Below are 18,391 nucleotides of genomic sequence, written 5' to 3' on the forward strand. Positions count from 1 at the left end.
TTCCTATGACACCTTTTTCCCTGATTTTCTTTTTCTTTTTTTTTTTTTTTTTTTGGCAGTGGGGGTGGAGAAAGTTGTAGAAAATGACCACATTGGGACTGAAGATTGGGAAAATACACCCAAAGCATCTAATTTTAAGGAAAAAATAAAAGCCCCATGCAAATCTGTTTCTGTTATGCCTTTTACAATTGCAATTTTCTGAGGCCTGGGGTGAAGGGAACATCCACTTCTGGGGATCACTGAGTGAAAACGCACTCTAAAAACACAGACACAGTATTCTGTTTTATCTGTTGCAAAAAAAAAATGTATTTGATTACTTGAGTAAAATTACAGTATCTCTGTTGTTAGTAAGTATTAAATGTTAAAGAAATTGGACCCCCCCTTTCCTTTCAACTTTCCAAGAAAGTGCATGTAACAGTCCAATTTTTTTTTCTTCCATACCTAATACAAAATAAACAAACACTATACCTGCTGTCTTGATCAAGAAGAAGCATTTGCTCTTGTAAGGAACATATGTACATTTTAATGAAAGTGATATTTCTTATTGTATATACAAGAGCATCTACATTTTCTCCACTGAAGGTTGTTCAAGATGCTATACTTAGCAGCACTGTGAGATTCCAGCACACACAGTCTATTGTGAATATACCTACAAGGCAAAATGTTACGTCTCAGTTTCAACTACCAAAACAACACTTGTATTTCTCTAAAGAATTCTGCGTGCTTATTACTGTACAGAAACTTATTAACATTGAGGACGACTCAAGTAAAAAGCACAATACAAATAGCAGTTCAAAACGGAAATGGTTAAATCTACAAAAAAAAAAAAAAGCAGGTTGAATCTTAGAATAAAAAAAAAAACAAAACAAAAAAACAAACCAACCAAACCTTTCAAAGAACCACACTGTTCAGTCTGTAATTTCAGTCCTTGCCTTAATTCTGTTTCGAAAGATTAGACAATGTGTTTGCTGATAAAATTTTCCAGCAGGATCAAAGTGAACATTTATATACAGACTTTATTAGAGATCTAATGCATCACTGAGGCATCGCATCAACACCAGATTCATATTAAACTGGATATAGAAAATAAGTTAATGCCAGATTAAGACCGCCTAGCAGGGCAACTTGCAATCGCCATAAATGTTACAGCAAGTTTACAGCACTCTAGTCAATTAGTATTTAGTCCAAAATACAGAAGACCAAAGTTAACGCTTGCATTCTGTTTGCAAAGCAAGGTTATATCACTAATAAATAAGCTTTCTTAGAACTCTAGAAGTTGAACAAGGTACAAAAGAATGTCTTCGTAATGTAGTTCATAGATCTGGGGGCAGCAGGAGGGAGGGGGGAGGTGGGCAGGGAGGAAGCGGCCACCAGGGGTCTTGATGGGAGCAGGAAGGCCTTAGCCCAGCCAGAGCTGCTTTAGCTTGTGACGATCTCCTTGCTGTCCTCCACGAAACGGGTGAAACGGAAGTTGGTTCCGTTCTCGCTACTTGCCATTTTCTCCAGGCCAGCCAGAGGAGCGCTGGGCTCCGAGTTCTGGAGCTTCTCCAGGTTTCCCGTCAGCCCACTAATAGGTGAGCTGCTCCCGCTGCCGAGGCTTCCAGGAATTGGAGGGATGCCACCATTCTGAATGACGGAGATCTCATTGGCCTTCATGGCCAGCCCGTTGGAGAGCGCGGCTGCATACTGATTCCAGAAACTGGAAGGATCCCCACTTCCTGACCTGGCTGCCAAATCCTTCTGGAACATTTCTGGGAACTTGACGGGGTTGCCTCCTAGAAATGTCATCGGGCCGTCCACAGAGAGCCGCCGTCCCCGGCGCGCGGGGGTGCTGTTCCACATGTGCGTGCCCATGTGTACCTGAGACGGGGAGGGGCGGGGGAGAGAGAGAGAGGAGGGAGAAGCTTAATAGTTGAATCTGTCGCAACTCATATCCCAACACGCGACAAAGCAAGTGGCCTAAACGTCTATTCTTATTACGAGCCAGACAGGAGCGGCCACTCCGGCCGACTAGCAATAACGTGTCCGCCCGCCGAGCCCTGGGCAGCCTGTCCTCTTCTGGGCCAAGATGCCTTACTTACTCTTTTTTTATTATGTGTATTTAGCTTATAATGGCCTCCAGCGAGCCAGTCAGTCGCAGATAGCTCCTCGCAGGGCGAGATTGTTATGTCCACTCTCATTGCGATGGTAAGTATTGTATCTGACACCCTTTACCCTATGAATGTCCTTTTCAGACGGGAAGAGAGCACCCCTCACTGATTGCCCAGAGGAGGGCCTGCGCACGGAGAGGAAAGGCAGAAAGTAATTATTCATCTCACATTACGGGCAGCGACCTCCCGAGAAATACTCTGTCAACAGAAAAATGTACACAGTGGCGTGTTCAAGTGTTGCTCTAGAACTCGAGCGTATTTGCTTTATTGCCGGCACCTATCGGTAGGAACTGTTGGCTAATCAATTATCGTAATACCCATTAGCAGGGCGCTGAGGCTACTGTTTTTAGCAAACCCAGCCGGGCCGGGCCGGCCGAGTTCTGCATAGAGAGGCGGGCGCGTGGAGCGCGGCGATTATTAAGTGGCACGGGCGGCGCGCGGCCACAAGGAGGTCTTTAATCAATAGCGGTGGCCACGCGGGCTGTCCGCCTTGGTACGTGAAGCCATTCATTTGGTGCGCTTAGCAAGACAACGGCTAGGCCGCTGCTTCGCCCAGGTACCAAATTATTCACTGCATCCTGACGTTCGGATGGCTCAGCCTGCCCCGCTGCCCGGCGCGGTGCCCACCCACAGCAGGCGCCGGGGTGGGTGACCGGGGGAGCGGGCATGGCGCACGGTCAGCGGCGAGGAGGGCGGCAGGGGTGGGTGGGTGAGGCACAGGTGGGTGAGGTACCTTAAGATTGCCTTTAGTTGTGAACGCTCTTCCACAAATAGTGCAAGCAAAGGGTTTCTCTCCAGTGTGAGTTCTCTCGTGAATCTGCAGGGCGCTGGATGAGGAGAAGGTCTTGCCACACGTGTTGCAGTAGTGCTGTTTGGGGGTTCTCCGGGGCAGAGCCGGGAGCAGGACCGGGGACGTGGCGGAGGATGACAGAGGCCCCGGGGGGACTTGACTGGCGGGGGGGTCCTTACCGTCCTGAGGAGTAAAATGCACGAAGCCGTTGACCTCCGTCTTGATGAGCGACGACACCGAGTTGGCGGGAATGGCCGCCGAGTTCTGATTGGGGCCGAGGTTGGAGCTGGGCTCGAAGAGCTGTGATGGTAGATCTCGCATCTGATGTGTCAACATGTGCTGCTTCAAATTACCCTTTGTGGAAAAGCCACGATTGCAAACTGTGCAAATAAATGGTCTCTCTTTGGTATGACTTCTGTAGTGAATGTCCAAGGCACTCTGACAAGCAAAGGTTTTGCCACAAATGTCGCAAGCAGTGTTTTTAAATTTACCCCGGTCTCTGAACGGGAAGAGGATCCCCAAAGAATCTTCTTTGATGATTTTCTCGGCGTGGCTGGAGGTCAGGTCCAAGGCCCCGCCGTTGACGGGGGCGGGGGACAGGCCGTTGGCAAACTCGCTCGGGGCCGCTCTCTGCAGCTTCTCCTCCACGCTGGGAGACTTGTGGAAGTCCTGGGTGCTGTTGGAGGGGGACAGGGCCTGCATGGAGGAGGTGGACTCCGAGATGGCCGGGCTGCCGGCGCTCTGGCTCTCCATGTCGCCCCCCACCGAGGACGAGTCGTTGGTCAGCACGTCCCCTTCCACCGACCCGTTCTCCACCGACTTCAGGCTGGCCTGCAGCTGCTCCGCCAGGCCGGCGTTGATCATCTTCATCTGATTTTCCAAAGCAGCGATGCTTGACATCTCGAGGGGCAGCGGCGAGGACGACAAGCTGTCCTGGGACGCGTCCGCGGACTTGGGCGTGTCGGGGATGCTGCCCTCGGGACAGTCGTCCATGTTCTCGTCGGAGAAGTTGTCGAGGTCGTCGAGATTTTTCTCATCGAAGGAGCCGGTGTCGGACTCCATGGACTCGGGGTAGCTGTCAGGGACCGGGGTGTTGGGGATCTGCCCCCCCATGTGCATGCGGATGTGCTGCTGCAGGACCACGGCGTTGGTGAACTTCTTCTGGCAGATGGGGCAGGAGTGCTGGACTCGGAGCGGGGGCATCGCGCGGTGGACGCTGTAGTGGGTCTTGAGGTTCCCTTTCGTGGTGAAGGCGCGGCCGCAGATCTTGCACTTGAAGGGCCGCTCGCCCGTGTGCGTGCGGTAGTGCATCTTCAGGGCGCTCTGGCAGCTGAGCACGCGGTGGCAGATGATGCACTCGTTGGGGTCGGTGGCCTTCTTGTCGATGTTTTCCACCAGCTGCTGCAGCTTGGACGTCTCCGAGGCCTGCGCGGAGTCCAGGAGGCCCCCGAAGGGAAACTTGGCCTTGAACTGCTCGGACATGAGCGGCAGCAGCGGGTTGGAGAAGGTGGCGGCGTGGCCCGGGCCGCAGTCGGCTGCCGGGGAGCTCAGGGCGCTGCCGCCCACAGCCGGGGCCGAGCCGGCGACCACGCCGCCCTCCTCGCTCTTGGCGCCGGAGGTGGGGACGGTGGACCCCTCGCCCTCTTCTGGGAGCACCCCCTGGTTTCGGGTGCCAGGCTCAGGGGCCCCCGAGTCGCTTTTGACTGAGCCCGGGGGGCTGGCGGCAGCATGGCTGATGGGGATGGGGGCTGGCTCTTCCGTCTTGATGAAGGGCGTGAGGCTCGGGAGGGTGGGGGGCAACGGCAGGCCGACCGAAGTGGTGAGGGTGGGCAGGACCGGTTTGGTGTCGAGCCAGCTGGTGACCGGCTTCTCCGGAGGGATGGACATGCCGTAGGGAATGCCGGTGCTCGTGGGGATATTGTCCAAATGCTCAGGCACGGGATAGGGGTTCATCTGGATATGCGGGTATTTCTCTTTGTGGCGCTGAAAGTGGACCTTGAGGTTCCCCTTGGTGGAGAACCGGTTCCCGCAGATGTTGCACTTGAACGGCCTCTCTCCTGTGTGGGAGCGCAGGTGGATCTGCAAGGCACTGTCGCTCCCGAAGACCTTCGCACAGAACCTGCACTTGTGTTTGAAGAACGCCTCGTCGGAAGTGCTTTTCGCTTCGAAGGCAGTGACATTTGGTGGCTTGCTTTTTCTTTGCTGGGCCAAGGCAGACAAGGAGTTTAGATCCTCTGCAGTTGTTCCAATGTTGGGCAAAGGGCTGGGGAACACCGAGTTAGCAGGGGCCGGCTGAGGTAGAAGTGGATTAGATGCAGGACTTAACAAACTGCTTATTGCAAAAGCTGGTGAGGATGATGCCGAGACTGCTGGGTTGCTGGCCTGGGGGGCACCCGCGCTCGAAGCCACTTTTTCTGAGGATGGGGTGGTGACCGCTGCTGCCAATATGTTAACAGTGGGAGAAGAGCCGCTGTTGGGTGGTAGGATGGTGTTGCCAGAACTGCTCTGAGGTAGCTGGATGGGGGGGAGCTGTTTCACACCGCTGATGCTGGCAGATTGGCTAGCGAGGCTCTGTGCTAATCCAGCTGCTGCTGCCAGCTGCTGAGATAAATGGGAACTTAGTGTGGACAAGGGGTTGGCAGATGTCCGTAAAGTACCTTGAGAAGGACTCGAAGATGTTGGCAAGTCTGCGTTCTGAGAAGCCAACAGCAATATTTGGTGACGAATCTGTTCGATCAGTTGCAGCTGGTGGATCTGCTGTTGCTGCAGTGCTAAGAGTTGCTCCATGAGGGCCGGGACGGCCAGCTTGCCCCCCGACGCCCCGCTGCACCTCGCTTCCTGGGAGAACTGGGCCACGGCCACCTTGGTGCTCTGGAGGTTCTCGATGATGACGTTGCTGTTGATCACGGAGAAGCTGCCCAGTGTCGTCAGGTCCCCGAGTTGAGGTAGAGAGGTTGTGATCGCTGAGGTACCTGTGGAGGCGCCGCCGCTGCAGCCTGGCGTGGCCCCGCCGTGGCCCCCGCCCGGGACGCCACTGCCGCCTCTGTGAGCCGCCGGGGCCTCCGCCTCCATGGACTCTTCCGTGTCAAGTCCGTTGTGTTCTGAAAGGTCGCTGCCGTCCCCTTGCTCTGTTTTGTTAACTGTGTCATTCACTTGTTCATCCGGATTATCGGGAGGGGGGGTGGGGGAGAAGGTTTCAGGTGGGGAGGCTGGACTTTCATTGACGATGAGAACTAATTGATTTTTAGTACAGTTCTTCTTGTGGAGCAGAAGATCTGATAATTCAAAGAACTCGGCACAGCACCGACCACAGACGTGGGCGTCCTTGCTCTTAGCGATGCGATTCGGGTGACACTTCTCTGTGTCTCCTGCGAACATCAAAAGGCTCGGGGTTAGAAAGGGGGCCGGGACACACAGAGTCACCTCTGACTTCAAAACAAGGAAGGGGATTAATCAGTTGTCTTCCACCTACACGACTCACAACTGTAGGCCCCGAAAACTGATCAATATCACCCAAGAACACTCCTAATTAAATTTTAAGGGCGCTGGAGGAACTTCTACCCATCTGCTACCTCAGGTGGTGATGGTTCAGATAATCCATCAAAATATAAAATGGTATGAACGGAAGACATCGGTGCATAATGAAATTCCATAGCAAAGTATTGATTTCCAATATTTTATACACCTTATTGTCTACTCATCCTGCGAGGGTCCAGCAGCCATTCTGAGGACTTATTAGGCTCTTGAGTTTCTGTCAACCTTATTCATTTTCAACCAATTCAAAGATATCTGTGACAGTTTGTCCTGTCACTAAACTAATTTGTAGTCATTCAGGTTCCAATCAGTTGCTGACAAGAGGAGAAAAAAATGCATATCAGCGCGGAGTTGAAGATTGACAACTTGAAAATCACCTCCAGTCCCTACCTAGAACCTGAACTCACGCTGATCCTTGATGACAAACTCTGGTCGCATCAGCGAGAAATCTTCCAGACTCAGTTGAAAACAAAAAAGACACACACACACACACACACACACACACACACCATGAAGAGAAACACAATGATCATAATCCATTACAAGGCTGGCCTCGCATCTATATATCTTCCCCTGGCATGTTTATTTTTAAAATTAAAGAATGCAACCCTGGCCACCATCCCACTAATCAAAGAATATATGCCACGATGCTCCAAATGGCAACATTACGCCTCTAAATATTTCATCAAAAGAGCTCTTATATAGATATATATAAAAACTGGCACAAGATTTACATTTGTGATTTAACATCAACTTAAAGAAGGATGTGCAGTTAAGGGGAAGAGAAGAAATAATTCCTTGGTTTAGAGTTTGGAAATGCTTTGTAATTCTCCTGTCTGAATGCCTTTAAAATCAGTTTGCTCTTAACTGTTATCAATTGTTTAACAGATTGTCCCGAACCTTTCATTATAAAAATCCCTTTATTTCATGTTTGTTTCCACTGGTTGCTCAGATTTCTTCTCGCTAAGATCCATTTGTAAATTAAACATAAAAATCTCCAACTCCAAGCTAACACCCTATTCAAAGACAGGATGGCGTCCCATTGTTTGCCCAGCATGGGGAACACCAACTTCTGTTGTACAAATGGTGTGTGGTCATCTCCGAAGGCTGTGAAAAAAAAAAAAAAACTGTTTAATTCAAGGATTACCTCCCTGCATGCTTTTCTGCAGAACTGAATCAGATAATAGTTAGTTTCCATGACTTCCAAATTGAATCTCCCAGAAAACTTGCAGGGGGAAAAAAAAAAAAAAAAAAAACCTAATTGCAAATATGAATAAATGCAAAATCAAAATGCAGCTTTTTTTGGGAAACTTCAGAGTCAACTCAAAAGAGCCAAGCAATTGCCCCTTTGTAGTAAACTCCACAAAAAGCTGGAGCAGCTTTCCATGCCAGAAAATATAATTAATACCTAAATGCTAACTTCTGAAAATTCCTTAACTCCATTTGCCTTGAGAGATGCCGAAGTTGATCAGAAGCCCCGGTGAGGAAGCCAAATGCATGCACACTTTATTCTGCTGGGAGTGGTGTTTGAGCAGCTAAGTTATACTTAACAAGCTAGCTTTCCTAATACCATCTTTTAATCTCCACAAAGATATAGTGCAAAATGCATTAACAATACCAAACAAATCTTCGCTGTAGCAGAAAATACCAATACTGATTCAGTTTTAATTTAATGTTTAATCATCCTAATTGGCACCAGATTCCTGTGCACATTCAAGGTGCTGTTTTAAGCCCTTTCTGTCTCTCTCCCTGCCTTAAAATAATATAAACAAAATATTAAACGAAATTCACTAAAGTTATGTTGCTTAACTTGGGACAAAAATAATGTGACAAAAATTCTGTTTAAAGCTTCTTATTTTGACAACCAATTTTAAATGATGCATCCATTTCAGATGCTTATTTTAAACTAGGAAATGCAATTCCTAATATATTCAACAGAAATGTTATTTCTTTCTCTTTGCACATTTCCATATGTAATGGTTATGTTTCCATCTACTTTTACAGCCAATTATGAAGGAACAAAAGCTATTCTGTTTGTTCACACATTTTCAACAAAATGCATTAAAACTATTATGTCAGCATGTTCTATTAAGCTCTGCATTCAGTGGAAAATACTTTTCAACCAGCTCACATTTATCAAAACATAAAGCCACTTTAAAACACAGTTTTGCTTGGTCAGCTGGGCTTAGACAAATAATGACAGATTCAGAACTAAATAACTAGCAAGGGAAATCAGAAAACTGACTTCATCAATTGTACACATTACAATGTAGTTGCTTCAAATATTTAGCACATCTGTGTTCACGATTAAAGGGCATTTTAATTCTTTATAACTTGCAAACATCTGATATTCTCATAATAATATATAGAGAAAATAAAAAGAAGGTTACTTTACAGGATTTAGCTGATTTTTACTTTCCTGGGCTCAGATTCTGTATTTGTGCTGCTTCAAGACTCACTTGAGAATTTTCAAGTTTTCAACCTGAACATTTTTATATTTAGGATTGTGCTAACTGGACGGAAAATGTAGACGCTTAAAAATAAATGCCTGCTTGCTTCTAAGAAAGAGACTGTGTTAAAAAGCTGCCCGTATTTTAGCTCAGATTTTCACAACATTTTAATAAGCTGACATTTGATCTCACCGTAGAGTCAACTAATTTAATTTCCTGATGTTTATGAACACCGAAAAAAAAAAAAAATCCCGGTATCTATTTTGATTTATTTCAAAAGCAGGTGTCGCTACACTGTAATAGTTCTTAACTTTAAATCTATCTGCATCTGAACAGAATTCCAATGAAACAGCCTTGAAAAAAAAAAACCTATAAAATAAGAGGACTAGTTTGAATCTTTAACTACCAAGACGAATATGTTAACTTGCAATAAGACACACTCACACACTCGTTCTAATTCATTTTTCTGTCTGCTATCTTGTATCTCTTTCTCAATAATCTGTTACACAGGATTGCAACTGGTGACCCCATTATAGTAAATACAGTTGCCTTGTTCCCTGCCTGTTGGTGAAAATAACATTCCAGTTCCTTTTCTATGCATTTTGCATACAAATTAAAGCAATTTTGTAATCCTGTTCAATTTTAAGAAGTAGTGGTTTTCTAAGTATGTATGTACACACACACAAAAAGATAGTTGGAATTTTCTGTTTGTTTTGTTTTTTTTTTTTGAGGGGGAGGGGGCAAATTTATAGCTCCATCCAATTTCTCCTGAAATCTCAGATGTTTGAGTTTGCTGTCCAATTCAAATGGGCCAGTTTTTCACCCTCTGAACCAAACACTGCAGAATAGGAAGCAGCAAACTCAAGTGTCCCAAGACACCTAGTAAGAAAAATAAAAATAAAACTATGCCCCCACACAGAAAGGCTTAGCCAGTCAGGAAAAAACAAAACCAAACCAAATACCAACAACCAGACTTAACCACATTCAGTTTTCTTTTCTGGAGCTCCCCAGAAACATCCTTTTCTCTCCTTCCCATTGCTTTAAAATCACATTAGCATTTTTAACAGAACCTCTCACGATTGTGGTTTGGGTGCCTATTTTTTAGCAGGCTGTTCCTTTTCGTAGACTAATTTAATTTAGAAAGGCTAGCACCAACATTTTTGATTGATTGGTCTTTTATCTTTTTTTTTTTTTTTTTGCACAGACTTGGGAAAAACCTGAATCTGAATGTCCAGCTTAAGATTCCAGAAAAATGTTAAACATCACGACATATGCTGCGCATATTTTCTGTAATGACTGAAGTTTCCTCTGTGTGATATGCAGCCAAATGACAAATTTACTGGCACCCCGAAAGACCCCTCCGTGAGCCTGACCAGGATCAGTGCATCCTCCAGTGAAGAGGACCAGTGAGGTCTTTGAAAAAATAATAGCACCGACAAGACACTCCTTTTAAACTCCTGCTACAAGCCCACCTCATGAACACAATAAATGAAAGGGAAAATGTCTTCCCCTTGGATGAATCGACCTGAACACTAGATGGGGTTCCAGTTGCAAGGGTTTGTTCAAAAACTTCTTTGTGGCTTTCCTATTCCAGTGACGCGTAAAAGAGAGACTCCTTAAGGCGAGATCTAAACTTTGGCTACATAAACATTGGCAGAGGCACAAGAAACTAAATCCCAGTTGTTTGAGGGTAAAATGGAGCGATGGGAACTACCTGTCAATCTTCCCCTTTGGGGGTCTGGCATCTGAGGGTGACAGGGGAATAAGGTTAGGAAAAGAAGGCAAGCTGATAAGGTGAAACTAAAATAAACTACTAACTTCCTGCTAAGTGACTAGCAAGACTCAATTTGGGGGTCACTGGGAAGATACTGAAGGACAATATTATGATCTGGACCTTGTCACCTTTGCATGGGGGGAGGCTAGCAAAGGTTAAAACAGCTTCTCACGAGCAGGTTTTCAAATGCCTGGCACACCAACTTTTTTCTTTTTTTGGGGGGGGGGGCGGGGAGGTGCTGGTTCTCAGGGTAATTTACTATCTCCTTTGCTTTACTGCTAAGTTGCTTCAGTTTTGATAACCTCAGAATAATTTTGGAAGCTATGACCAGCTGTACCAGGATGTGTCTTAGAGAAACCGAGTTAAGACTGCCTAGAGCTTTGAACAATCTCAAAAATCTTAGAGAACTACCCATACCTCCCCCAGGCCCCCCAGAAGATCTTCACACTAAAAATTCAGGGTCCTGCCTTCTGCAAGACTATAGGTAACGACAATTTGCTACCTGCAGAAGGATAAAGAAATGAAATAAAGTCCCCAAAGAATAACCCATTAATTGGCGCTCGTGCCTATAAATCATAGGCGAAACTTGATGTAAAATAAACCACAAAAATGCTCAGTATCACACAATCACTTTCACACACACTGTCTCATGCTCAGCTATAGACTTTGTGTGTACGTGTGTGTGTTTGTCGTTCAAGAAGTATGTGCAGTCTGAAGTAAATCCCCCCAAAACAGTTAGCATTTTCTCATCCAGAATCTTCCATTATGCCCCACACTTAAAATAGGCCTGATTAAACATGAATTCTTTCCAACGGCCTTATCTTGCAGGTGTCAGTTTTTCAAAAAAAGCAATTAATTATAGTTCTCTCTAACCTTTTGGGCCCAGAAATCAATGTGTTGCCATTAAGCTGCCCACAATGAGTAAATTACTTTGGTAAATAATAGAATTTCATTATTAATATAAAGAAAAGAAATTTTATGATACTTTATATGAGAGTCAGTGTTTTAGATGGAGCTCATGATGCTTTTATCTTTCTTCCAATATTATCTTTTCCTTGAAAAAGGTGAGCACCAAAATACTTTCTTCATAAATACCTGGAAGCTACATGGAGATTACAGAAAGCTTAAAAACACCACCCTAGGAAGAAAAATCTCTCTCTGTCTCTCTCTCTGTCTCTCTGTCTCTCTCTCTGTCTCTCTCTCTCACACACACACACACACACACACACACACACACACACACACACACAGAGAGAGAGAGAGCCCTGAAACCCAAATCTCTCTAAGAACCCACATAGAAAACCACTAGGTTCCAATATTCCCTTTGCTCAGAATTATTTCTCTCAGGAAGCGATTTTCCCACCGCTAGTCATCTTTCTTTCTACAAGTACTGCGAGACTTGTTGAATATCATCTAAGAGACAAGTCATAGCTGCCATAATCTCAGTTTCACAAGAAACAGAAAAATTCCCAAGTTTATTTTAGGGTGTTTCTGGTATTACAGCTGCACCAAAATAGAATTAAAATGCGAATACTGGAAGACTATCCAAATAATTTTGTTTTTTTTAGCTTCTGCCGACCAAGTCAGCGGTGCTGGTAAGCAGGGCCGGGGGTTTCTTTGTAGCCGCACACACACAAACACACACAAGCGAGACACGCAGCGCCAGCCCTGGTCCCTCCAGGGCGACTCTAACTGGGGACGACAAACTTTTCTAGGTCCCATTCCGGGCTGAAGTCCTAAAATAAGTGCTCGCTTAGGATGAGAGCACCGACTAGATTTTATTTGGTACGCTTCCTATTTCTCTGGCCATATTTTCAGATCATTTCAACACAGAAGAAAAAGGAAGCACCTTGTCTGACTGAGGGATCGACCTCTACAAACTTAACAACCTTTACAGATGAAAAAAAAAAAAATAGGAAAAATAACAAGCCCCAAACAAAGAACAAAACCCCAAAAGCTCCTGGAAGTGTGTGCTTTGTGGGGACACTGCTGCGTTCACTGCAGACAGGGTGGTGACATTTTAAAGGTAACTTTGAGATCTGTGGTGACTCTCCATTCCATGCACCTCACAACTGCTCCCCAACGAGAAAGAGCTGGAGTTGGGAGGCTGTGTACTAATATTATTACAACACACTAAATCCTGTAACCCTGTTACAAAATCTACCCTCTAGGCAGCCTCTTCCCAACTTATTGTTCCACCATGTAAAAACAGTCATAACCTAAAGCCATTCCTATGGAAGAACAAGAGAAGGGGGCGCAGGGAGGTGCGAAAGGGGCTGCAGGGAAGCTTTCCTGGGGAGCCACTAACAGTTTACTGCTTCTTAGGACAATGAGCCAGCTTTGCAGGAGAAAAAGGAAAAAAAAAAAAAAAGAAGAAGCAGAAGGAAGGTAGGAAGAAAAGAAGAGAAAAAAAGAAAAGAAACTTGCTTCGTTTACCTCACAGCTCAAATAAACCAAAAAAATAAAATAAAATAACAACCCACTCCTAGTAAGTAGCCATGGCAAGAGGCAGTGAACTCCTTTTCCACCGAGGCTTTATGGGAAGCCTTCGCTATTAAAAATTCTGCATCCAGGATTAGCAAAGATCTGGCCAGCTTCATCTCTCCATGAAGCCCACATGGGGTGGTTGTTTTGTTGTTTTTTCTTTTTTTGGAAAATGTCAAAAACAGTACAAATTTACCCCCCAAAAGGCGAAAACACTTTCTTTGCCTGCCTTTCGGTTTGTCGCACACAAATCGTTAACTTTTACTAGTATTTCGGTGGGGAGAGCCTCACCAGAAACTTTGGGGGAGATGGGAATTGGGGGCGAGCAGCAGCAGGAATCAGCTGAGAAAACCCAGAAAAAGGCTCGGAGGGGCCGCAGCGGCCTTGGGAGTTTCGCCTCCTTTACCTCCCTGCCGGGTTTGGGGGGGCCTGGGGTGGACAGAGGGTTTCTGGGGCTCTCTCTGCAGACTGAGAAGCTGCGGAGGCTGGGGAGCCTGCAAGCTTTGCAAAGTACTGGGGTGGGGGGACCATATTGTAAACACTTTTTAAACTTGGTCTCAGCTCTCCCCAATTTCTTCCAGGCACCCCTCAAGCCCGGCGGGCCCTTTCACTTCCTGACAGTCGGGGTGAAGGGAGGGAAAGCCCCAGGGCTTCTCCGCCCGGGTCCAGGGGCGCCGGAGCCCAGTCTGCCGAGGAGCAGGCCTCTGGGGAAGGCGCGGGGCCGGGCCCGGCCGGGCAGCGTCCAGCGCGCAGAGCGCGGAGCTCAGGGCGGCCTCAGAGCCTTGTCCGGCCCCAGGCCCTTCTCCAGATCCCAAAATGTCTCCCGGGACTGGAGCATCTCCAGGGGCACCCCGCGTGCCCCGGGCCCCGGCCGGAGCGGCCGCCGGTCCTCCCGCAGCCGAGAGGCAGCGTCGCGGGAGCCGAGTCCCGGCGCGGCGGCATCGCCTCGGGCGCTGGGCCTGGGCGCCGCCGGCCCCGAATGCGAAACACCTTCAGGGGCCGGGAGGCACCGCGGGGCCCCCCTCCGTCCCCCCAGTGCCCGGCCGGCCCGCGGCCCCTCTCGGCCTCAGCTCTCTCGCGCAAACTTTGTTCTGGACTTGTTCATCCCCCCAGGGGACCCCGCGATTGTCTTCCTCGTCGAAAAAAGCAGGTTGCCCGCTTCAGGGGGGTTTTCCTCTGGCGAGATGGCCCCCCAGCCCCCAGCCCTGGAAAGCGACCCTCAGCCTCCTGGAAGTCGGGGCGACCACCTCCTCCGCGGGCGCACGCCGCACCGAAACATTTCTTGGGGGCGGGGGTGTGCAAGTGCCGGGGACCAGGCGCGGGGAGAGCCTCGGGGAGCCTGACCCCGGCGCTCCGGGGGCGCCCGGGCACAGCGACCTCTCCCCACCCCGGCCGCGACCCCCGCGCGCCGGGCGCCGGCGCCCCGACACCAGCGGTCATCTCCCCGCGGCTCCGGGTCCCCAAGGGCACCCCACTCCGGCGCGCGGGTCCAGGTGGCGCGTGAGCGCGGCGGAGGGGGGGCGCGGCGCAGGGAGCTCCCCGAGACCCGGAGTCCGGCCCCGAGCGCCGAGTAAACTTCCTCCCCGAGGGCGGCCGGGCCCGGGCGGCCGCGGCGGGGCCGGGGTCCGGGGGCGGCGCGGGGAGCGCCGGGGCCCGGGGGCGCGAGGGCGCAGCCCGGCTCCGCCGGCCCCGCGTGGGGACCGCGGCTCGGCCGCTCCCCGGCTCGGCTCCCGGGAACAGGGGGCGCGGGGCGCCAGGCCCGCGGGCCCGCTCGCCTCCCCCGGGAGGGCCCAGCAACTCCGGAAAGACCCGGCCGGGAGGAGCGCGCGCTCCGGGGGCGGGAGGGGGGAGCAGTCCGGCGAGGGCGCCTCGAAAACCAAAAAGAAAGAAGCCCCCAGCGCCTCGGCGGGGCGCGCGGGGCGGCGGGCGCGGGGCGCCGCGTGAGCGTGGGTCCGAGGGTGCGTGAGTGTGAGCGCGCGTGCTGCGCGTGTGCCCGCGTGTGTCCGCGGCGCGGGCCGGAGCACTCACCATCGCGCCGAGGGAGCGAGGCCACTTCGGGGTCGGACTGGAAATGTTGAGGCTTCGCTTGCTTCCTCCGCGACATGCTGGCTCACACATCAGCTGGGGCAGAATAAAAAATTACTAAAAAAAAATCTTCTCAAAATTACGGAAATCGAGCGGCGCGGCGGCTCCCCCGCCCGCCGGCCCGCCCGCCCCCTCCGCGGCTCCCCGGCCCGGGGCGCAGCGCGCATGTGTCCTGCTATAATTATGATTATCAATAATGCATTGCGATTAATCATAGAGGGGCTCTTTGAAAGGCGATTGGCACCGGGCCAGCGCTATTCAAACCCGCTCGCCTTAATCAATTAGCCCGTGATTTGCTGCAGACCCCTGTCTCTCCGCGCGCTGGCCCAATAAGCCGGCCGCGGGGCTGGCTCTGCGCGCCGCGCCGCCGGCGCCGGGTTAACCCTCTTGGCGACCGCCCGGGACTCCGCGGCCGCGCCGCCGGGCCGGCCCCCAGCCTCCGCGCCCCCGGCCGGCCGGCGCCCCCGCGCGCCCCCCCGCGCGCGGGCCGGGCCGCCCCGCATTAGCATGCGCGCCCCGGGGCGCGGCCGCCGGGGGACGCGGGGGCGCGGGGGGCGCGGGGTGGGATGGGGTGGGGTGGGGCGCGGGCGGCCGGCCGGGGGCGCGGGCGGCGGGCGCGCCGCGAAGTTCCCGATTCCGGCGCGGGGCGCGGGGCGCGCGGGGCGCGCGGGGCGCGGGGGGAGGGAGCCCCGTGGCGGGGTCTGGGGGAGGAAGTCCCGTGTCGTGAGTGTTTCTTCGTTTCTTTGAGAGCCGCCAGGACGCAGCCCACCCCCGCGCCCGTAAAAAAAAATAAGCGAGTGGGGAGCGAGCGCCGGCCCCACGCCGGGCCGCCTCCCGCCCCGGCCGGCCTCCCGCCCGCCCGCCGCGCCCGGCCCTGCGCGCCGGCTCCCCGGGCTCTCCACGGCCGGCCGCGGGCTCGCGGGGCGCGCGAAGAGGACCGAGGCCAGGTTTGGGGACGTGACGGGGCTGGGGGGAGGGGCGGCTGCGCTCCCGCCGCCCCGGTCCTCGCTGCGGGCCCGGACCCCGCCGCCGCCCGGGCGCGCGCTCGGCCCTTTCTCTACCTCGGACATTCCCAGGACAATTAGGGCTGAAGTTTTCGGGAGACGCAGCCCCGAGCCCGTGGGATAAGGGGCGGCCCGGCTCCGCCCAGGACCCCTCCCGGACCTCCCCCCGGCCGCCCGGGTTGGCTGCAGGGCGCGTCACTCCGCGGGGAGGCGACCGTGGCGCCGCCGAGCCCGGGGCGGGCGGAGAGCGGGGACCGGCCGGGCTGCGAGTTCGGCTCCCGCGGTGGGGGAGGGGGGCCCGGCGCCCCGCGCGCGCCCACCCGCCCCCGGCCCCGGGAGGGCGGCCCGGCCGGGCCTCGGGCGAGGCGGGCGCCGGGGCCCCGGGCTCCCCGCGCGGCGGAGAGGAGCGCCCCTGGATCGGGCCGAGCGGCGCCGGCGCAGCGCCCGGGTGGGCGAGGGGTACCCGCGCGCGCCCCGCAGGGGCTCCCCCCCGGCGCCCGCCCGCGCGGCGCCCAAACTTCTCGCTCCATTGCCACCTCCCGGCGCTGGGAGGCCGCCCGCCGCCCCGCGCCCCAGAGCCGCGCCCCGCGCGCCCCGCGCTGGGCTCCGGCGCCCGCGAACCTGAGGCTCAGTCCTGGGCTCCGCCGGGCGCTGCCCCCTCGAGCCGCGGGGCGCCTCGCTCCAGGGTTCCCGAAGTCTCGCGCCCGAAGGACAAACTAAACTTCGGCTGAGGGCTCGGGGAGGGCGGGGGGACAGACACTCAATCCCCGCGCTATCTCGCCATCGGCCGCGGAGAGGGCTCATAAGGACGCCCCAATTCGGAAGCTCCTTGGAGGCCGGAGCGCCCCGCGGCCGGTTCGCGGGAAGTGGGCGCAGCTTGGCGACCGGAGCGCCTCGAGGAGCTCCCCCAAACGACTCTTTTGCGCTTAGATTTTTTGGGTCTCCTCTGCATATCAAGCTAAATCTTGCGGGTGCGGGTGAACGTGGATGTTTTCCTCCTGCCGACCTGGGGGTGTTTCTCGGGAGAACTTCTTTCTCGTGCCCTGTGCGCGCTCTCCTCGCCTGTCCGCTCCCGCCTCGCCTTTTCCCCCCGGCCCCCGGGCTCGGCCCCGCACGCACACGCACCCCCCGCGCGCGCCCGCCTCGCGCGCCCGGCCTCCCGGGTCCTGTTGGTTACAGTAGATTTTGATAAAAAGACATACGAAGCTATCAGGGAGGCTGATGTTGAAGAATGAAGATAATAATGTTTCCTTAGGTGGTGCTTCAAATGCCATTATTTCGCACTGAATATTTAAAGAGATCCCTCGGCAAAGATGGATCTGCCTGCTCCTGGGGTGCGAGCCGCCCGCGCCCCCCGGACCCCCGGGAAAGTGTGCAGGAGCCAGCGCCAATCCCCTGCCCACCCTGCCCTGCTCGGACACACGAACTCGCGCACTCCCAGGTCCACGGCCGCGCCCGTGCGCACTTGCACACTCGTTTCTACGAATGCGCCCGCGCTCGGAGCCGCCCGCGCCCGTGCTCAGCCCTCGCGGATTCTGGAAAGTCGGGGCCTCCCGGGCGCCGCCGCACGCTGCCGGGAGCCCCGCGGGCTGGCGACCCCGCAAACCCGCGTCCCGGGCGCGCCGCGCGCGCCGGGGAAGCTCCGCGCGCCGCCTCACACGTGTTCGTTCCTCGCCCCACGTGTGATTAAGATTCGGGGAGGGGAAAAAAGCGCTTCGCCCGCCCCCCCAAACCAAAACAAACAACCAAACGAAAGGCGCACGCCGCAGAGGCTTCCCGATATTTAATTAAAAAGGGGGCGAGGACAGACGCATTAATTGGGGGATCCAAACTTTAATAACTTTTTTCGTTCTTTGGCGTCCTCGACGGCGTAGAGGGGGCGCCTCGCTCCGTGCGCCTGGTCCCCCGCTAATTTCTTGTTTGTTTTCTCTCCCTCCGCGGCCGGGAGAGAGGGGAAGGGAGTTGGGGGTGGGGTGGGGAGGGGGTGGTCAGAATGGCGGGGAGCGGAGAACGGGTCTGTATTGTTGGTGGGAATACATCAATTACGAGCCATTGTCTCGGGCCCAGGTTCCGCGGTTCGCTGCCGCGGGCGCAGCCCTGTTGGGGTTTGGGTGAGGCTT

At 52.9% G+C, this 18,391-nt stretch overlaps 1 protein-coding gene across 3 annotated transcripts; it reads right to left on the minus strand.

Moving 5' to 3' along the window:
* Window positions 1–284: 284 nt before the first annotated feature.
* On the minus strand, window positions 285–16,930 carry SALL1 (spalt like transcription factor 1). 3 transcript variants are annotated; one of them, XM_054696862.1, is made up of 4 exons: window positions 16,893–16,930; window positions 15,211–15,303; window positions 2,880–6,308; window positions 285–1,856 (listed from the first exon to the last, which is right to left on the minus strand). In XM_054696862.1, exons 2-4 carry the CDS (start codon window positions 15,284–15,286, stop codon window positions 1,420–1,422), a joined length of 3,942 nt encoding a protein of 1,313 aa, XP_054552837.1. In that variant the 5' UTR covers window positions 15,287–15,303; window positions 16,893–16,930; the 3' UTR covers window positions 285–1,419. The 3 variants fall into 3 exon arrangements, with proteins under 3 accessions (XP_054552837.1, XP_054552836.1, XP_054552835.1); XM_054696861.1 differs by lacking the exon at window positions 16,893–16,930 and adding an exon at window positions 16,329–16,366; XM_054696860.1 differs by lacking the exon at window positions 16,893–16,930 and having other exon boundaries at window positions 15,211–15,362.
* Window positions 16,931–18,391: the final 1,461 nt, after the last annotated feature.

Source organism: Talpa occidentalis, unplaced genomic scaffold (genome assembly GCF_014898055.3).
Source record: "Talpa occidentalis isolate TD23 unplaced genomic scaffold, MPIMG_talOcc4v2.1 talOcc4.17, whole genome shotgun sequence".
NCBI classification, from domain to species: Eukaryota; Metazoa; Chordata; class Mammalia; order Eulipotyphla; family Talpidae; genus Talpa; species Talpa occidentalis.